Raw genomic sequence first — 18126 nt, 5'->3', positions numbered from 1 at the left:
CAACATATCATCCTGGTCCCCCCGTGGGGAATGAACCCACAACCCTGAGCGTTCGCAAGGCGCCTATGCTCTACCAACTGAGCCACACGGACCATTCTGCCCTGAACGAGGGCAAGTTTAACCCCCGTTCTAAGTCCTCATTAGAAAATAAGATGTGTTTGTTAACTGCCTTGACCTAGTAAAATAAAGATTAAATAAGGTGTAAGCTTTATCAGGTGTCCAAAAATCGGTGTCAAAAATACGGATTTCGATTGTTATAAAAACTTGAAAAATCGGCCCTAATTAATCGGCCATTTCCGATTAATTGGTCGACCTCTAATCATAACTACATCGATAAAAGACAGTACTGTGCAGCCATCTTCATCGACCTGGCACAGGCTTTCGACTCTGTCATTTCACCACACTGTCTTATCAGGCAGACTCTACCAGCCACAGCCTTGGTTTCTCTAATGACTGCCTCGCCTGGTTCACTAACTACTTCTCAGATAGAGTTCAGTGTGTCAAATCGGAGGGCCTGTTGTCCGGACCTKTGGGAGTCTCTATGGGMGTGCCACAGGGTTCAATTCTCGGGCCAACTCTTTTCTCTGTATACATCAATGATGTCGCTCTTGCTGCTGGTGATTATTTCATTCATCTCCACGCAGACGACACCCTTCTGTATACYTCTGGCCCTTCTTTGGACACTGTGTTAACAAACCTCCAAARGAGCTTCAATGCCATACAACACTCSTTRCGTGGCCTCCAACTGCTCTTAACTCCTAGTAAAACGAAATGCATGCTCTTCAACTGATCGCTGCCCGCACCCGCCCGCCCGATTAGCATCACTACTCTGGACGGTTCTGACTTAGAATATGTGGACAACTATAAATACCTAGGTGTCTGTCTAGACTGTAAACTTTCCTTCCAGAGTCACATTAATCATCTCCAATCCAAAGTTAAATCTAGAGTCGGCTTCCTTTTTCGCAACAACGCCTCCTTCACTCATGCTGCCAAACATGCCCTCGTAAAACTGACTATCCTACCGATCCTTGACTTCGGCGATGTKATTTACAAAATAGCCTCCAACACTCTACTCAGCAAATTGGATGCAGTCTATCACAGTGCCATCCGTTTTGTCACCAAACCCCCATATACTACCCACCAGTGCGACCTGTATGCTCTCGGTTGGTCCTCGCTACATATTCGTCGCCAAACCCACTGGCTCCAGGTCATCTATAAGTCTTTGCTAGGTAAAGCGCTGCCTTATCTCAGCTCACTGGTCACCATAGCAACACCCACCCGTAGCACGRGCTCCAGCAAGTATATTTTACTGGTCATCCCCAAAGCCAACACCTCCTTTGGCTGCCTTTCCTTCCAGTTCTCTGCTGCCAATGACTGGAACGAATTGCAAAAATCACTGAAGTTGGAGACTTATATTGCCCTCACTAACTTTAAGCGTCAGCTGTCAGAGCAGCTTACCGATCGCTGCAGCTGTACACAGCCCATCTGTAAATAGCCCATCCAACCAACTGCCCACCTCATCCCCATATTTGTTTTTCTGCTCTTTTGCACACCAGTATTTCTACTTGTACATCCTCGTCTGTACATATATCACTCCAGTGTAAATTGCTAAATTGTAATTACTTTGCCACTATTGGCCTATTTATTGCCTTACCTCCTTCATTTGCACACACTGTATACAGATTTTTCTATTGTGTTATTGACTGTACGTTTGTTTATCCCATGTGTAACTCTGTGTTGTTTTTGTCGTACTGCTTTGCTTTATCTTGGCCAGGTCGCAGTTGTAAAGGACAACTTGRTCTCAACTGGCCTACCTGGTTAAATAAAGATGAAATAAATAAATAATCATCTGATTGAATCTAAGGCTAAGTGTACTCATAATATATATAGATGTTTTTTTGTAAGTTTTGCTATTTATTGAACTTTCTGTTTTGCTTTTTTCCCCCCAATTATTTTAGTTGTATTATTGAAATGCCCATATAGCTTTCGTAAAAAAAAATATAAAATAGAGATTTTAAGACTTTGTTCTTAACTGACTTGCCTAGTTAAATAAAAAATACACCGATATTGAAATGATAATGTGATGAGGCAGGACAAAAACAAGACCCAACCATTCTTTACAGTGTATTTTTTTTTATAGTAAAAACTGCAAAATGTTAATACCACAAACATTACAGGACACACATGGCATTTTGTTCAAGGAATTCATGCAACAGGGTTTTCAATGGCAACATGCTCATAGCAGACCTACATCAGGGTCCCAGGCCCTGAGTCCACACAAAACTATAGTCCTAATATGTCCTGTTTAGTGTGGTCTCCCCAAATCACACCACGTGCCTCACCCAAAGGAAATGCACCGAGCACAGAGACAGAGCAAAGTATGTTACGAGACAGATGACAATGTATCGTATTAATGTTTTTAATTTCAAGATCAATTTAAGCACTATTCCCAATGTTCTAGTGACTGTGTGGGGCTGTAACGTCCAGATTGATGAGAAGGTTAAAGCGTTGTTTTCTCTGTGCTCTCAGAGAAAAGTAACACAGCTCTAGCTGGGAGAAACCCTGGCAGAGAGGAGTATTTCAACTTTGTTTACATTGAACGTGCCATACAAATAAAGGCAATTTAATGAATTATATGAAGAGTGACTTGGTCCTCCTTTTCTTTTTGGGGAGGTTGGTTTTAGAAGTCCTCCATTAGGTGCAAACTAACCTAAACAGATACCAGGAATAGTACAACGAACATAAACCAATCATTTGTGGTGAATGTCTGAAATAAACCATTTTCCTACGGAACACAAACATCTTTGTCTCTGTAAAAATGCTTTGACGAATTAAACTCTTATCAAACTTTCTGGACACACATTTAGCAGGTGTATTATTAACATGGAGGAGGAACATGTTTGGAGGTTGACATTTGGGTATCTCAGCTTGTCCAAGCCATTCCTCACCAGCAGAAATCAGTTCATGAACCTAAGACTATGCTGGACAACTGGCAAACCAAAGATAGCAAAATATGTGACATGTGAGGTAAAGTTTGCATTTGTGTGCCTGCTATGCAAATAAGTACTGGTATTGATGTTGAGAAACATGTACGTTCTGTGGAAAAAACCCAGTATCAACCACAAATCTAAGGAGTGATCCAAAATGCCGTTGAAATTTTTACAAACATTGTAATAAAACAACATTTTCACCTCCACAATAAACAGATGTTCAATCCATCATTAGATATCCAGTCCTATTGCAATTCTTATCCAGGAGGGATTTGGCCGATATAATTGTTATGAAAAAACTATACAAGCAGTTTCCGTAATGTCGCTCGCTGTCTGATGAAAACCCAACAAAATGTTTTGCCAAATGTTTTATTTTTACATTTATTTAAAGCACTAACTCCCCTCAATGTACTCTGAACCTCACGACTCTGGGACCAATAAATCCTATTCAAAATAGCTTCGGAAGTTTCATAATTGTATGTTTGTTCATGGGAAAATGTTCTAATCTTTTCAATTTCCTGAAACGTTTCTGTTTTGGAGATGAGGTTTTCACCAGACGGCGACAATAAAAAAGGGAACCAAGAGAAAGAGCAGCGACGGAAACATATGAAGTTTAAGGCAAAAGAGTTGTAAGGAGAGGAGGTAAAGGGGACTAAGGGGAATGAAACGTGATAGTTTAGGACCCATAGAGGGAGTATGAAGACTCCTCTCATTCCAGAAGACTTGTATCAATCCTTCCCCTCCATACATCATCCCCATGGTAACATCTCTCTTTCATCCAATCAGTAAATCACTTAGATAACCCCATGATCAGGTGAATCTTTTTTATTTTTTTATTTCCCTGTGCCAAGTAAACGTCTCTAAAAATCTCCACCCACATATCTGGGCGAACAAGTCCACAACATTTCAATCTTACCATCGTTACACAGTATAAAAATGTGTTGAGTGCATGCATTTCAAAGAAATATCCCCAGACAATCCCTGTCACAGAACATTCAGACATACACATCACACTCTCTCACACAGACACACACACACACACATCTAGAGACCACACYATGTGAAATAAATAGCTGTATTTTCAAGAGCCCAAGAGGGCAGCAACAACAACTCATGTATGTACACAAACACAAATACATAGGGTAAAGATTATGTTCAACAAAAAGCTTAGCCCTTTATGTTAACATGAGATAAATAATACAGAAGCTGTAAATGTGTGTTTTATTGGATTCCAGCATTTAATAAGTAGCCTTAGACATCAGAKTGTCCCACTCTGGCCAACTCAAATAAATAACATTACACCTAGTCAAGGAGATTAGAAAATGACCTAATTTTATAAGCTTCACATACAATAACTTTAACAGTGGTGAAATACTGTATATATATATATTTCAAATTAGTCCAATCTCTAACTACAGGGTGCATTAGTTGGGTTATATCCAAGTGTCACAAATGAATACACAGTTGGAAAGTCTTAGTTCATAGTCAATCAAATCTGCTAATGTTGAGATGGGTTTAAATAATTTGCATTATTAGTTATAAACCCAATCTTATGTAAGAACTGTGTAGAGGGCAGGTTTTATACTTCCAGCTATAAAAACATGTTTTTCTCTCTTTGTGCAACAGTCATCTACTAACTAACCCACTAGCAGTATCTAGGCTACAGCCCTAAAACAAAAGGACTCCATGCGAGGGTCTCTGAGGCAGGTAACTTTTGGACCCGCCCTAGATCTGTGCTTATCCCTCACATGACCCAAATTAAGAGCAATGGCTCCTGATTTATCAAAAACACATTTAAAAATAAGGAAAAAAACATCTTCAAGTGCAAACATGTCAAGAACCATTTTGGTCAGGCGGTAACCCACCCCACACACCAGAAYGTCTGTGAAACTAAAAACACGGGACATTAATAATGGTTATCACAACTTCACTAGTTCATTACACTCTTGTGCCTGACAGGAAACTCAATGAGGAGCCACACTATGACACAGTCCGTGGTGTCTCCCTCAGACCAAGGACCTCCACAATAATGATGAGGTTTGAGGGAGTGGCTACATCTTTGTGACGTCTACATTTTTAAATCTAGCTTATTATTTACCATGTCTAAATTCTCTCTTAACATAGGTTTTAAAGCCATGTCTAAATTCTCTCTTAACATAGGTTTTAAAGCCATGTCTAAATTCTCTCTTAACATAGGTTTTAAAGTGGCCAAATGTCAGTAACTGTGTATCCCATTCATGCAGTACACACCACACCACACCACACACACACAACACACACACACACACCACACACCACCACACACACAACACCACACACACACACACACACACACACACACACACAACACACACACACACACACACACCAACACACACACACACAAGAGAGAGAGGGACAAGGTTCCATTACCATATTATGAACAGCCTAGGATGTCTTCACAACCCAATGGCAGGAAACCAAGAGAAAACAACAAACGAAGTCATGACTTCAGAGGCATATGGCTCTCCCTCCCTCTCATCACTGCCTCTCTCTATCCTCCCAGAAAAATCGATGTATATTTTCCTTATCGTACAGAACAGTATACAAGGTAAAGTCAGGTTGTTAAGTCTGCTACAAGTAATACAAAAAAGAAAGAAAGAAAGAAAGATGAAAGACAAGTGGTCCTTTGTTTCTCTGTGGAATTAGACCAGGTGTTTGGTTGGACAATAGTCCAGAGACAGTCCCTCTTCCACCCGCACACAGAGTTGAAGAAGGAAGCCAAGGCCAGTTCATGGGAGGAAACGGTTGTCTAACATATGTGTCTGTCAGATTGAGGTTATGGGTTGGAGCGAGCGAGCGCCACAATCCTTATCATGCTGGAGAGCAGGGATGGTAGGAAGGGGTCCTACTGTTCTGCCACCAATAAGAGCGGTATGGGGACGTCCTGAGCCCCTAACATTGAACTTTGCTAAGAGCTGGCATGAGGTACATGAAGAGGTCTGTCGCGAAGGGGGTTCAGGTGATGGAGAGCTGACTGAATCCCATCAGAAAATAAGATTTCACAGGGGTTAGAGAGGACACTAAATCACATCCTTACAGCTCACACCCATCCTCCTCCTGTTCCTCCTCCACACCCACAGCAGAGCAAAGAGAGATACACCATGCCACAATGTCAGCTCACTAAGAGGCAACAAGCCACTGCTGGCTCGCACAATGCACTTTGCCCCCACCGTGAGCGATTCTGGGAGTTGAAGTTCCTTCAGGTAACCAGCCTTTGGAAGAAGAAGAGAAGACCAGAAGCGCTGTCACGTCCTGCTTCACAGAGCTCCCAGCTTTAGGGGAGGTCATATGACCCCATCGGAGAACCCACTCCCCACAACCCAACCTGATTGGCTGGAAGGTAGATGAGGGGGCATGGAGTTGAGGTAAGCACTGCAGAGAAAGGAGAATAGGAGGAGTGCAGGGTACAGAGTGGAGGCTAGGGGTCTGCAATGCACCCCTGGGATCACTGGCTGGGGTAGGTGGGGTAACGGGCGGGGGAGTGTCGGCTGTGTGCCAGGGGCATGGTAGCGTGGCGTGGCTCTGAGGGCAGCCGGGTGGAGAGCAGGTCTGCATCAGCGCCAGTCTGAGAACCACCAAACATGTCACCTACAGGACAGGACAGGACACAAGAGACAGACGAGAAAAAGTCATGTCTACAGGTGCAGCCTACTCTATAAGCTTCTGTATGATTCGTTAAACTCCAGACCCCATGTTCAAACGTTTACACTTTCCATATTCAGACCAATGTTCCCACTCTAGCCCCAGTGCTGTGTGGTTGAGATTGTAGTCTAGGCTGTGGTTTACCATGGGCTGGGTCCATGCCCCCCTGAGTGCCAGTGATATGGTGCCAGAAGGCACTGCGGGGCAGGATGGCTGTGGGGGTACAGGGGTAGGAGCCCGTCTCAGAACCTTTAGACAACTGACAGAGAGAAGAAAATGTATTAAAAGCACAGTATTATATAGTATTACATATTGTATTACACAGTATTACATAACCACCAGGGAGAATACTGCGTGTGTGTGTGCGTGCGTGTGTGTGTGTGTATGTGTGTGCGTGCGTGCGTGTAACTGTGCCTTACTCTGCTGTTCTTCTCCATCTCCATCAGAACTCTCTTGTGCTGCTCAGCAATGGCCAGGGTGGAGGAGTGGACTCTCTGGTAGATCTGTTCTCCCTCCCGCGTCTGGAATGTGTACAGGCCTTCTCCACTGTCACACATCCTGGAACACACCAACACACACTGCTCAGTACAACATGCATGTGTATACAGGCCATAATAGGTCATATCAACAATTCATCTTATATAGATGTGTTTTTGCAAACAGTCCTTTTGCAGGCACACTGTATTTACCACAAATTGTTCTCAAGCAATTGACAGCCAATAGTACTGCATTCTAACCACCACCAGGGGGCAGTGTGGGACTACGTTCTCCCTACTGGCAGTACACTCTTATCTTTGTCCTTTGGGGGGCACCCTGCAAGTGGACCGAATCCTTTCTTTTCAAGTTTATCAAAGCACAGGAGGAGATAAGAACGCCTCGCTCACCATTGATTTTCCTCTAATCTATTCAATCAATCTCTTTATGAGGCTCTCCTGGGCAGGGCACCTGTCTGTCTGTCTGTCTGTCTGTCTGTCTGTCTGTCTGTCTGTCTGTCTGTCTGCGAGCATGAGTGTGTGTGGTCTGTATGCGTTTTTCATCAAGCAATCTATGGGCTAGGCACATACAACTGGTTACACAGTCCTGCTTTTCTGCAGCTTTTGCATTCTTCTCCCCATGCCTCACTCTCCATACCTCTCCCGCCCACCCTCCCTCAATGAGTGTTTCCCTCACCGTCCAGCCTCGAAGGTGAAGCGCGTGGCATCTCGTCCGTAGCGGCGCAGGGAGCAGAGKGGCCAGGTGACCAGTTTGGTGCGAGGGTTGTGGATGTCCCACAGGTAGATATTCTCATGGGTGATCTGCATCATACACTCCCCATAGATGTCCAGGTTAGGACAGGGCAGTAGGAACACATTGAAACGCTCTGACAGGGAGACAGGAAGGGATATCACTAGACTTAGTTCAGCATGACATTATAAAGTGACTTGTAGAAGCCAGGACCCGTATCCACAAAGCATCACAGAGAGTAGGAGTGATGATCCATAAAGCAATAATAAGAAGAAACTGGTAGCAGCAGCTGTATTGTGTGTGTAGCAAGAATGTGTGTGTGTGTGTGTGTGAGTGAGTGAGTGTGTGCTGGTGCAGGTGGTCTGTCTAGTTTAAGTGTTCAGCAGTCTGATGGCTTGTAGTTAAAACTGTCTCTGAGCCTGTTGGTATCAGACCCCACGCTCCAACGGTAAAGGAGTGAGAAGCTCGTGGATATATACACAGTATACAGTGCCTTCGGAAAGTATTCAGATCCCTTGACTTCTTCCACATTTTGTTAACTTTACAGCCTTATTCTAAAATGAATTTGTAAAAAGATTATAAATCAGCAATCTACACACAATACCCCATAATGACAAAGCGAAAACAGGTTTTTAGAAATGCTTGCAAATGTATTAAAAATTATACACAGAAATACCTTATTTATAATACGTATTCAGACCCTTTGCTATGAGACTTGAAATTTTGCTCAGGTGCATCCTGTTTCCATTGATCATCCTTGAGATGTTTGTACAACTTGATTGGAGTCCACCTGTGGTAAATTCAATTGATTGGACATGATTTGGAAAAGCACACACCTGTCTATATAAGGTCCCACAGTTCACAGTGCATGTCAGAGCAAAAACCAAGCCATGAGGTCAACGGAATTGTCCGTATAGCTCCGAGACATGATTGTGTTGAGGCACAGATCTGGGAAAGGTTACCAAAATTATTCTGCAGCACTGAAGGTGCCCAAGAACACAGTGGCCTCCATCATTCTTAAATGGAACAAGTTTGGAGCTGGCCGCCCGGCCAAACTGAGCAATCGGGGAAGAAGGGCCTTGGTCAGGGAGGTGACCAAGAACCAAATGGTCACTCTAACAGAGCTCCAGAGTTCCTCTGTGGAGATGGGAAAACTTTCAGGAAGACCAACCATCTCTGCAGCACTCCACCAATCAGGACTTTATGGAAGAGGGCCAGACAGAAGCCACTCCTCAGTAAAAGGCACATGACAGCCCGCTTGGAGTTTGCTAAAAGGCACCTAAAGACTCTCAGACTACGAGAAACAAGATTCTCTGGTCTTATGAAACCAAGATTAAACTCTTTGACTTGAATGCCAAGTGTCATGTCTGGAGGAAACCTGGCACCATCCCTACGGTGAAGCATTGTGGTGGCAGCATCATGTTGTGGGGGTGTTTTTCAGCGGCAGGGACTGGGAGACTAGTCAGGATCAAGGCAAAGATGAATGGAGCAAAGTACAGAGAGATCCTTGATGAAAACCTGCTCCAGAGGTGCTTCCAACAGGACAATGACCCTAAGCACACAGCCAAGACATTGCAGGAGTGGCTTCGGGACAATTCTCTGAATGTCCTTGAGTGGCCCAGCCAGAGCCTGGACGTGAACCCGATCGAACATCTCTGGAGAGACATGAAAATAGCTGTGCAGCAACGCTCCCCATCCAACCTGACAGAGCTTGAGAGGATCTGCAGAGAAGAATGGAAGAAACTCCCCAAATACAGGTGTGCCAAGCTTGTAGCGTCATATCCAAGAACACTCGAGGCTGTAATTGCTGCCAAAAGTGCTTCAACAAAGTACTGAGTAAAGGGTCTGAATACTTATGTAAATTATATATTCTGTTTTTTTTTTGTTTTTTTAATTAGCAAACATTTCTACAAACCTGTTTTTGCTTTGTCATTGGGTTATCATCACCCATGGGTTATTGTGTGTAGATTGATGAGGGGAAAAAACGATTTAATACATTTTAGAATAAGACTAACGTAACAAAATGTGGAAAAAGTCAAGGGTCTGAATACTTTCCGAAGGCACTGTATATAAATATAATTTTTTTATTGTCACGTCCACRCGATAGTTGCAGTGAAATGTGTTGTTTTACAGGGTCAGCCATAGTAGAACGGTGCCCCTGGAGAAATCAGGGTTAAGAGCCTTTCTCAAGGGCACATCGACAGATTTTCCCCCTTGTCGGCTCAGGTCTAACCGCTAAGCTACCTGATGATGATGCGGGCCTTTCTCAGGCACCGTTTTGAGTAATTGTCCTGGATTGGTGGGAGCACGGTCCAAGGGATGTACCGGGCCGTCTTCACCATCCGCTGGAGGGCCTAACAGTCATGAACAGAGCAATTCATGTACCAGGCTGTGAAGCAACCGGTCAGGARGCTCTTGATGATTTTCTTCATCCACCTTAGGAAGTAGAGATGCTGTTGTAGCCTCTTGACAAGAGTGGTGGGGTTGTTGCTACATGTCAAGTTCTCGGTGATGTGGACGTAGAGGAACTTAAAACTGAACTTAAAACCATCTTTGTTGGTTATCAGGCCTACAACCATGGTGTCGTCAGCAAACTTGATGATGGAGTTGGTGCTATGTCAAGTCGTGGGTGAACAGGGAGCACAGCAGAGGGCTGAGGACACACCCCTGGGGGTCCCCTGTGTTAAGAGTCTGTGTGGAGGATGTGGTACAGCCAGTGGTTTACAGGAATACAGGTTGAAGATGTCAGTGAAGACGCCCACCAGCTGGTCAGCACACACTCTGAATACCACGTTTTGTGAGTATTCACTCTTTTGAGAGTTTTCCTCACATCAGCCTCGGAGAGCAAAATCACCTTGTCGTCTGGAGCTGCGAGAGTCTTCCTGGACGGCTTGCCTCAAAGCAAGCATAGAATGTGTAAAGCTTCTCGAGAGGGAGGCTTCGGTGGGAACCACACATCAGGATTTGCCTTTATAGTCTGCAGTCCTTGCCAGATGAGTCGTGAGTCTGAGTTGTCGAACATCAATTCAAGTTTGAGTCTGTATTGTCTTGTACACGTCGCGCACCACCAAGTCATCTGGGTTTTGTTCTTCTGACATTGAATGTTGCAGTACGGGTTCTCAGCATGGTATGGATATTTCTGTTCATTCAGGGTTTTTGGTTGGGGTATTTCTGGATTTTAATTGTGACCGACAAATCTGGGTTTGGCAGATGCCAGGAGAACACTAGATGCCCGAATGCATAGTGCCAACTGTAAAGTTTGTTGGAGGAGGAATGGGGCTGTATTTCATGGTTCGGGTTAGATCCCTTAGTTCCAATGGCAGGAAATCCTAACGTTACAGCATACAATGACATTCTAGACGATTTGTGCTTCCAACTTTGTGGCAACCGTTTGGGGAAGGCCCTTTCCTGATTCAGCATGACAATGTCCACGTGCACAAAGTGAGGTCCATACAGAAATGGTTTGTCGAGATTGGTACGGAAGAACTTGACTGGCCTGCACAGAGCCCTGACCTCAACCCCATCGAACACCTTTGGGATGAATTGGAACGCCGACTGCGAGCCAGTTCTAATCGCCCAACATCAGTGCCCGACCTCACTAATGCTCTAGTGGCTGAATGGAAGCAAGTCCTCGCAGCAATGTTCCAACATCTAGTGGAAAGCCTTCCCAGAAGAGTGGAGGCTGTTGTAGCACCAAAGTTGGGAGCAACTTATTAATGCCCATGATTTTGGAATGAGATGTTTGACGAGCAGGTGCCCACATACTTTTGGATTGGCCAAAGTGGGGGTGGGGGATGGCATCACGGATGTTTATATATACAGTCGACAAACCAAAATACGCTAGACAAGGTGGAATCTTTTTGTGTCTGTAAAATTAATTATGCGAGAGATGGCAGTGGAAACACCTTTATGAGCAACTAGAGAGCAAGTGCCAAAACCAGAGTGGGCACATTTACTATAGCCTATAACGCTCATTTGTTTTGTGGCAAAACTATCAGCGGAGTTGAAAATGCGATGAAAACCCATTTAACTTTTTTTGGGGGGGGATAAATGGGAAATTAACCTCAACAGTAATTTTTATGTGCACTATGTCATCACACACTGCTTTTTATCCGCAACAAGTCCATTTGATGTAAACATCTCTGGTGGGAAAATGGCCATGTTGTTTTTATGCATATTTTTGAATATTCGCATGAAATTCTGACACCAGTTGGATGGAAACCTAGCTAACTGTTGTTTTGAGGGTGAGTAATAAGTCATAATGAATGCAAACATAGCCATGAAGCAAAGTCGAGCAGGACTGTGTCATGGTGCTAGTGAGTCAGACACTCACCTGTATGTTCACACTGAACACCTGCTGCCAGCAAGTCCGGCTCTCCTAGACTGATGTCATTGAGGCGGGTACCCAGGCATTCGATTGACAGAGTTTTGAACCACTCCTCTGCTTCTAGCTCTGAGTTTAGACCAAAGGGATGTAGAGAGAGACGTCATAAAACAGGAAACTTTAGAGAGAATTGTACACTGTGAGAAAACATCTATTACAATACAGTAGGTGTGGTGTGGAGTACCTGATTCACAGGTGAACGTGCGCGAGGTGTCATCGGTAAAGACGATGGCTACCGCCTGGCGCTTGGTGTCCCTTGGGAGCCTTGTGACATTCTTCACATTGCTGATCTCTGTCACCTAGGCAACAGGAGAGGTCAAGAGGTCAGACAAACACAGAGAGGTTGAAAGGATTTTAAAAAAGCTGTCAAAATACTGTATGATGTGCCACCGGTTGGTCGGATTCAGTTTTCAGAAAGAAGGGAGAGGAGAGAAAGAGGGAGTGTTGTAGCCAGGTGTAGTGGGGGCCGGGGTGTTTTGGAGGAGGTCACCCCATGCTCAGACACTTCAGAGAGGCCTGGATTCTGTCTGGGATTGGGAGGCTGGCTTTGATGTGAGCAACGTCTGTGTTACTCTCATTTCCTTCAGCCTTGTGTGTGTGTGTGTGTGTGTGTGTGTGTGTGTGTGTGTGTGTGTGTGTGTGTGTGTGTGTGTGTGTGTGTGTGTGTGTGTGTTGATCCTTTCAGACACGCACATTTGCTCGCTGCAGCTAAGCAGGGGGCTCAGAGAACAGACTGACTGAATGACTGACTTTCTAATGACACACACCACACACACACCCATATATATCACCCACTCACAGTAATACCATACGCGCCACACACAGACATCATAATTCAAACTGACATTTGCCAATTGAAACGTGACTTATCATGCAGCACTCTCGGGGGGAGGGGGGTACCTTAGGACAGACTCTGATGTAAGCGGACTTCTCATCAGTGTACTTCTCCAGTCTGCGTGGTCCTTTACTGGACGACTTCTTAAACACCAGCCAGCAGCGACGGTAAATCTCAACACAAAAACAACAGTCAGTTAACATACTGCAACCAGCCACCCAACAGCAAAGCCAATGTTAACATATCCACCCCATTCAAGCCTAACGATTTACAATCTTTTGCTATCAAGAGCAGGTACACAATAGTTGCCTCTGGTTTACCTGATCAATGAACCAGGAAGCGTTATAAGAAAATCAAATAGCATTTAGTGATTAGCAATGTGAAAGAGAGACACAAGAGAGAACAAGAGAGAAAGAGACAGGTAGAAAATGAGAAGGAGTGCGCCGGGTCCTTGTCATCAGTCAAACATTGTTTATGCAAGACAATTCTATTATACATACGATATTGAGTTAAGGAGGCAGACAAAGACACAAACTCTCCTGGCGGAATAATGAGAAAGTCCATCGCAGTAACGCAAACAGGCACACGACACACACACACACCACACACACACACACACACACACACACACACACACACACACACACACACACACACACACACACACACACACACACACACATCAATATGAGAGCTATTGCTTTAGCGACATTTATCCCCCTTATCTCTGTTATAAAAGGCAGGGTCTTTATTTGATCGATGTTCCACTGTCCTTCTAAAGCAAACCTCCTGTTGCCAGGGCAACCTCAGGACCTGTACAGTACAGGGCCAGCCGTCCCTAAACCAATCCCCACATTCCTCTTTCCCTAACCCATTATCACATCCCTGTTTATTAGCTAGGGGCCACAGAGCCAGTGAAATCCCTTAGTGCACTGACTCAGTTGTAATGAATACAAAGACCCCAAACTGAGTGACAATGTCTCACTGCTGTTCACCGACAAACACCGGTGCCACTGTGACAGAGATAACAAGACCAATTAAATATGCAATTGTATTTATCGAGAGATTAAACAAGAGCGCCATCAACAAAGGCACGCCGTAATGTGAGCGTGCTCAAATGGAGACATGGCGAAAGGAAAAAGCATCGCTCTGATGTGTCGCTTTCTTTTTTTTAATTGGTGCAATGAGTTTACACCTTGAGGAGAGAGGAAGCTCTATCGCTGTTTGCCTGTCTGATCCTGGCGTCAGCAGGATGAAAACGCTACCTTCCGTGGGATAGCTGACGGCGAGGTGACGAGCAGGTGCTCACCAGTCCATTGTGTCTCAGCGATATCAAGCTGTTCAATGGAGATTTACCTCTATGTATCTGCCATCTAGCTCCTGATTCTCCACAATGCTTTTCCAAACCAATGGGCTCAGATCTTCATTGGAGCTGTGTGCGTGTGCGTGTGCGTGTTGGCAAGCTTGCAGTCTACTATCGTGTCCCCCTCCGTTCTCCCCCTCCCCCCCTTCTTCTCCGCCCTCAGCTCCAGTGCTCAGAGCAATCAGGCCTTGCCAGGCAAACTGACTGTGAAGCCTGGTAATTAAGCTAGTGGGTGGAGGAGCAGCAACATAGAGATGAAAAAAGAAAGGGAGAGAGAAACAGAGGATATGGTAGACAGGGAAAGAGGGGGGGGAGAGAGAGAGAGAGAGAGAGAGAGGAGTGGGAGCTGTGAATTCTGCTCCGATATCTTGGTATGAGGTTCATTGGTTCATTAAATATGAGGAAGTGATGGACGTCACATCGTTCAGAACTGAACTGAATAGTCATGTATCAGCCTACCGTTCTTCCAAAAAAAGATACATTGAAGCAATCAAAAATCAATTTCAGTGTCTCTCTGATCATACTATGTGTTCAGTGGCAGGAAAAGCCCATCTACACACACACACACACACACACACACACACACACACCACACAGACACCACACACACACACACACACACACACACACACACACACACACACCACCACCTGAACACAGCAAACCCAAGATCACAGGCCTGCCACATTATCCACCTCTGCTGTCACCAATTTCAAGGGTCTTTGTCCTCCAGAAAAGAGGAGCCATGCTCCCTGCCCTGTCGACCCAGGCCGAATGCATTTTAAAACAGACTGACGCAGCCAAGTCAAAAAGCACAGGTCCTGACAGCACCCCTACAGGGAGAATTACTCTGGCCACCACGGACAGAAAGACATACAAAGAGAGAGCGAGAAAGAGAGAGAGAGACCTTTTGTCCCCGCCTTTATCTGTTGAAAGCAAAGGTGCCTGTAACAATGAGATTTGTGGAGATGGTCTCCCATTGTATTCCAAATGTCCCTTCTCCCATGCCATTTCTGAACAGCGAAAGGGCAGTATTTTGTAGGTTGCCATTGATATTCCAGGCAGGTAGACATGGATTCCTTGTTTGCATGGCTCTCTCCCCTGAGGTGGAGCTGATCCCGGAGCTAGTGAGTGAGCGAGTGAGAGAGAGAGTGAGCGAGTGAGCGAGTGTGTGAGTTGAGTGAGGTGAGTGAGTGAGCGAGAGTGAGAGAGAGAGAGAACCTTGCATGAGTAAGGAACTATTGATCTCCCCAGTGTGCCGATAAGAGAATGTGAAAAGTCAAGTCACACACTTACCGAGAGTGGGCTCGGCATTCATGAGGGTTATCAATGATCAATATCGTAACCATTACACCCCTTTAAGAACCCTTTCAGAGATTGATATCGGAGCTCTTCTTTGGACACACTGACGGGAACACAACGATCCACATACAGTGTAGTGTGCAAATACATTACACACAGACCCACTAATGTATCTTCCCTGTACATTCCTCCTGCTACTGCACTCAGATTGCCTTCCTCAGTCTAATTGTCTCCGCCCTGGTTCTCCTCCCCATCCCTGGCTCCCGACTGCCCCAGAAGGGGCCAGAGGCAGTTAGCCTACATGAATCCCCCTAGCTCCCAGGAGATCCTGCCTCACAGCAGCCCAGTTGGGACGAGCCCCACCCCAGCCTGGTCCCAGGATTAACCGGCTAATTTGAAATTAAAAATAAATGTAACCTTTATTCAACTAAGTCAGTTAAGAACAAATTCTTATTTACAATGACAGCCTACCCCGGCCAAATCCAGACAACGCTGGGCCAATTGTGTGCCGCCCTATGGGACTCCCAATCACATCCGGATGTGATACAGCCTAGATTCGAACCAGGGACTGTAGTGACACCTCTTGCACTGAGATGCAGTGCCTTAGACAGCTGCGCCACTCGGGAGCCCAATAACGCTAACAGGTTGACACCACGCTTATATCCAGCTTATTATACAACACACACACAGGACAACACAAACACACACACAGGACAACACAAACAGGACAACACAAACACACACTAGACAACACAAACACACACAGAACAAAACAAACACACACACAGGACAACACAAACACAAACATCACAAACACAAACAGGACAACACACAAAATCATGACAACACACACAGGCACCAAAACACACACACACACACACACACAAACACAAACACAGGCTGTGTGGTTCAGAATATTAGAAATGTGCAGGTCTGAATAGAAAATGAATGGGAATGATTGGCACCATCTTATTCAAAACCAATTCACTTAAATTCACCGAGAAATCTGAAGGGGAAACATGAGTCAGCATCCAATCGTTCTAAGCTGATCCCATTGGAAGCTCACAATGACTGGCTCCTCAGGGGGCTGGCTCAGGTAGAGAAATAAGAACGTGGGATGAAAGAGGAGAGAGACAGGAATAGAGGAGAGAGATAGAAGAAGAGAGAGAGAGAGATCTGTCACTGTAGCTGTGGGAACGGGCTCAGAGAGGCAGGGGGATTGTGAGGTGAAGGGAGTCTGCTTGATTCTCAAAGTTGAACCATTTGATTTCTGACGCTTGCTATTATTTTCAGCTCCATTCTCCCTCCCATAAAAACAGGAGTTTGACCTAACTCCATTAGAATTGTCAGAAGATGAGAAAACAACGTTCGGAGGTTTTGCTGGCAATTTTCCCCAACCGCTGACAGTTACACGTGGCGAGGAAACAAAACCACAAATCCGTCTTGTGTCAGTGCAATATCTAGCTGGAGGCAATCTACGCATCATACCGTCGGCTCTGGTTATACAATGGAAAGTCACATGATCATACTGACATTCTTAGACTAGACACACGGTGGTAGGTCAAAGACAAGGAGAGATCAGGACAAAGATACCGAGCTGTTATTCCAGAAGGTTCTGTCCAGTCTGAGTCAGAGTCAGTCAGTTCAAATCAGRCCTATCTCTTTCAGGTGGGATTAAACATTTAACACGTCCTGGCCGACATTGTGTTTATCTAAACCACATCTCCTCAGACCTTTTCCATCCTCCCTGATCAACCGTATCTCGTCTGATTCACCAGTAAAGTGTCTTATGATGTTCCTCCTGGCCTGCTCATAAAAAAAACAGGGCACAGTCAAGTGGGATGGCTAAGAAGCAATTAGGGCTGTTCCTCCACCGAGGCTAGAGGAGGCGAGGAGAGGAGAGGCCAGCTAGTACAGCGCTACCGATAGGGACCGAGAGCTAACGGAAGCAGAATGCTAAACAGCCTCTTATTAGCCTGATTGGACTGCTGCGATATAACTGAAAAGCAGCAGGAGGGTGAGGCAGAAAGGGAGAGTGAGGAGACGAGGGAGAAAGAGAGAGCGTTAATTAGCCTAACCAGAGGACTGGAGGACTCAAGGGTCTTCTGGGGAGAGAGAGAAAGTGAGAGCTGGAAGGGAGGAGGAAGAATAGATAAGGGGGGAGGAGAGAGGAGGGGGAGGACAGAGCAAAGAAGAGCAGCGGCCGGAACAGCTCTGATAGGCTATAGAGGAGAGACAGAGATGGCGAGGCCAGCTGTCCAGCCTTACAAGGCCAGAGTGGCAGTAGACTGGCAGGGTTTTGGCAGGAGAGGAAGGTGACTGTCTGGGTACACATTTGACAGGG

The 18126-nt window shown here is 45.2% G+C and overlaps 1 protein-coding gene across 2 annotated transcripts in view; it reads right to left on the bottom strand.

Moving 5' to 3' along the window:
- Nucleotides 1–5342: 5342 nt before the first annotated feature.
- dok4 (docking protein 4) overlaps nucleotides 5343–18126 on the bottom strand; it is a 70645-nt gene continuing 57861 nt past the window's right edge. For both annotated transcript variants that reach the window (XM_024002677.3, XM_070447272.1), the window contains exons 3-9: nucleotides 13183–13290; nucleotides 12467–12581; nucleotides 12232–12351; nucleotides 7845–8034; nucleotides 7094–7232; nucleotides 6819–6933; nucleotides 5343–6620 (exon numbers count right to left, since the gene is read on the bottom strand). In XM_024002677.3, the coding sequence (XP_023858445.1) occupies nucleotides 6478–6620; nucleotides 6819–6933; nucleotides 7094–7232; nucleotides 7845–8034; nucleotides 12232–12351; nucleotides 12467–12581; nucleotides 13183–13290 (930 nt within the window). In that variant the 3' untranslated portion in view covers nucleotides 5343–6477. The remainder of the gene's footprint in view (nucleotides 6621–6818; nucleotides 6934–7093; nucleotides 7233–7844; nucleotides 8035–12231; nucleotides 12352–12466; nucleotides 12582–13182; nucleotides 13291–18126) is intronic.

Source organism: Salvelinus sp. IW2-2015, linkage group LG15, assembly GCF_002910315.2.
Source record: "Salvelinus sp. IW2-2015 linkage group LG15, ASM291031v2, whole genome shotgun sequence".
Taxonomy (NCBI): domain Eukaryota; kingdom Metazoa; phylum Chordata; class Actinopteri; order Salmoniformes; family Salmonidae; genus Salvelinus; species Salvelinus sp. IW2-2015.
The sequence above is the reverse complement of the archived record's forward strand: the minus strand, read 5'-3'. Positions and strand labels throughout refer to the sequence as shown.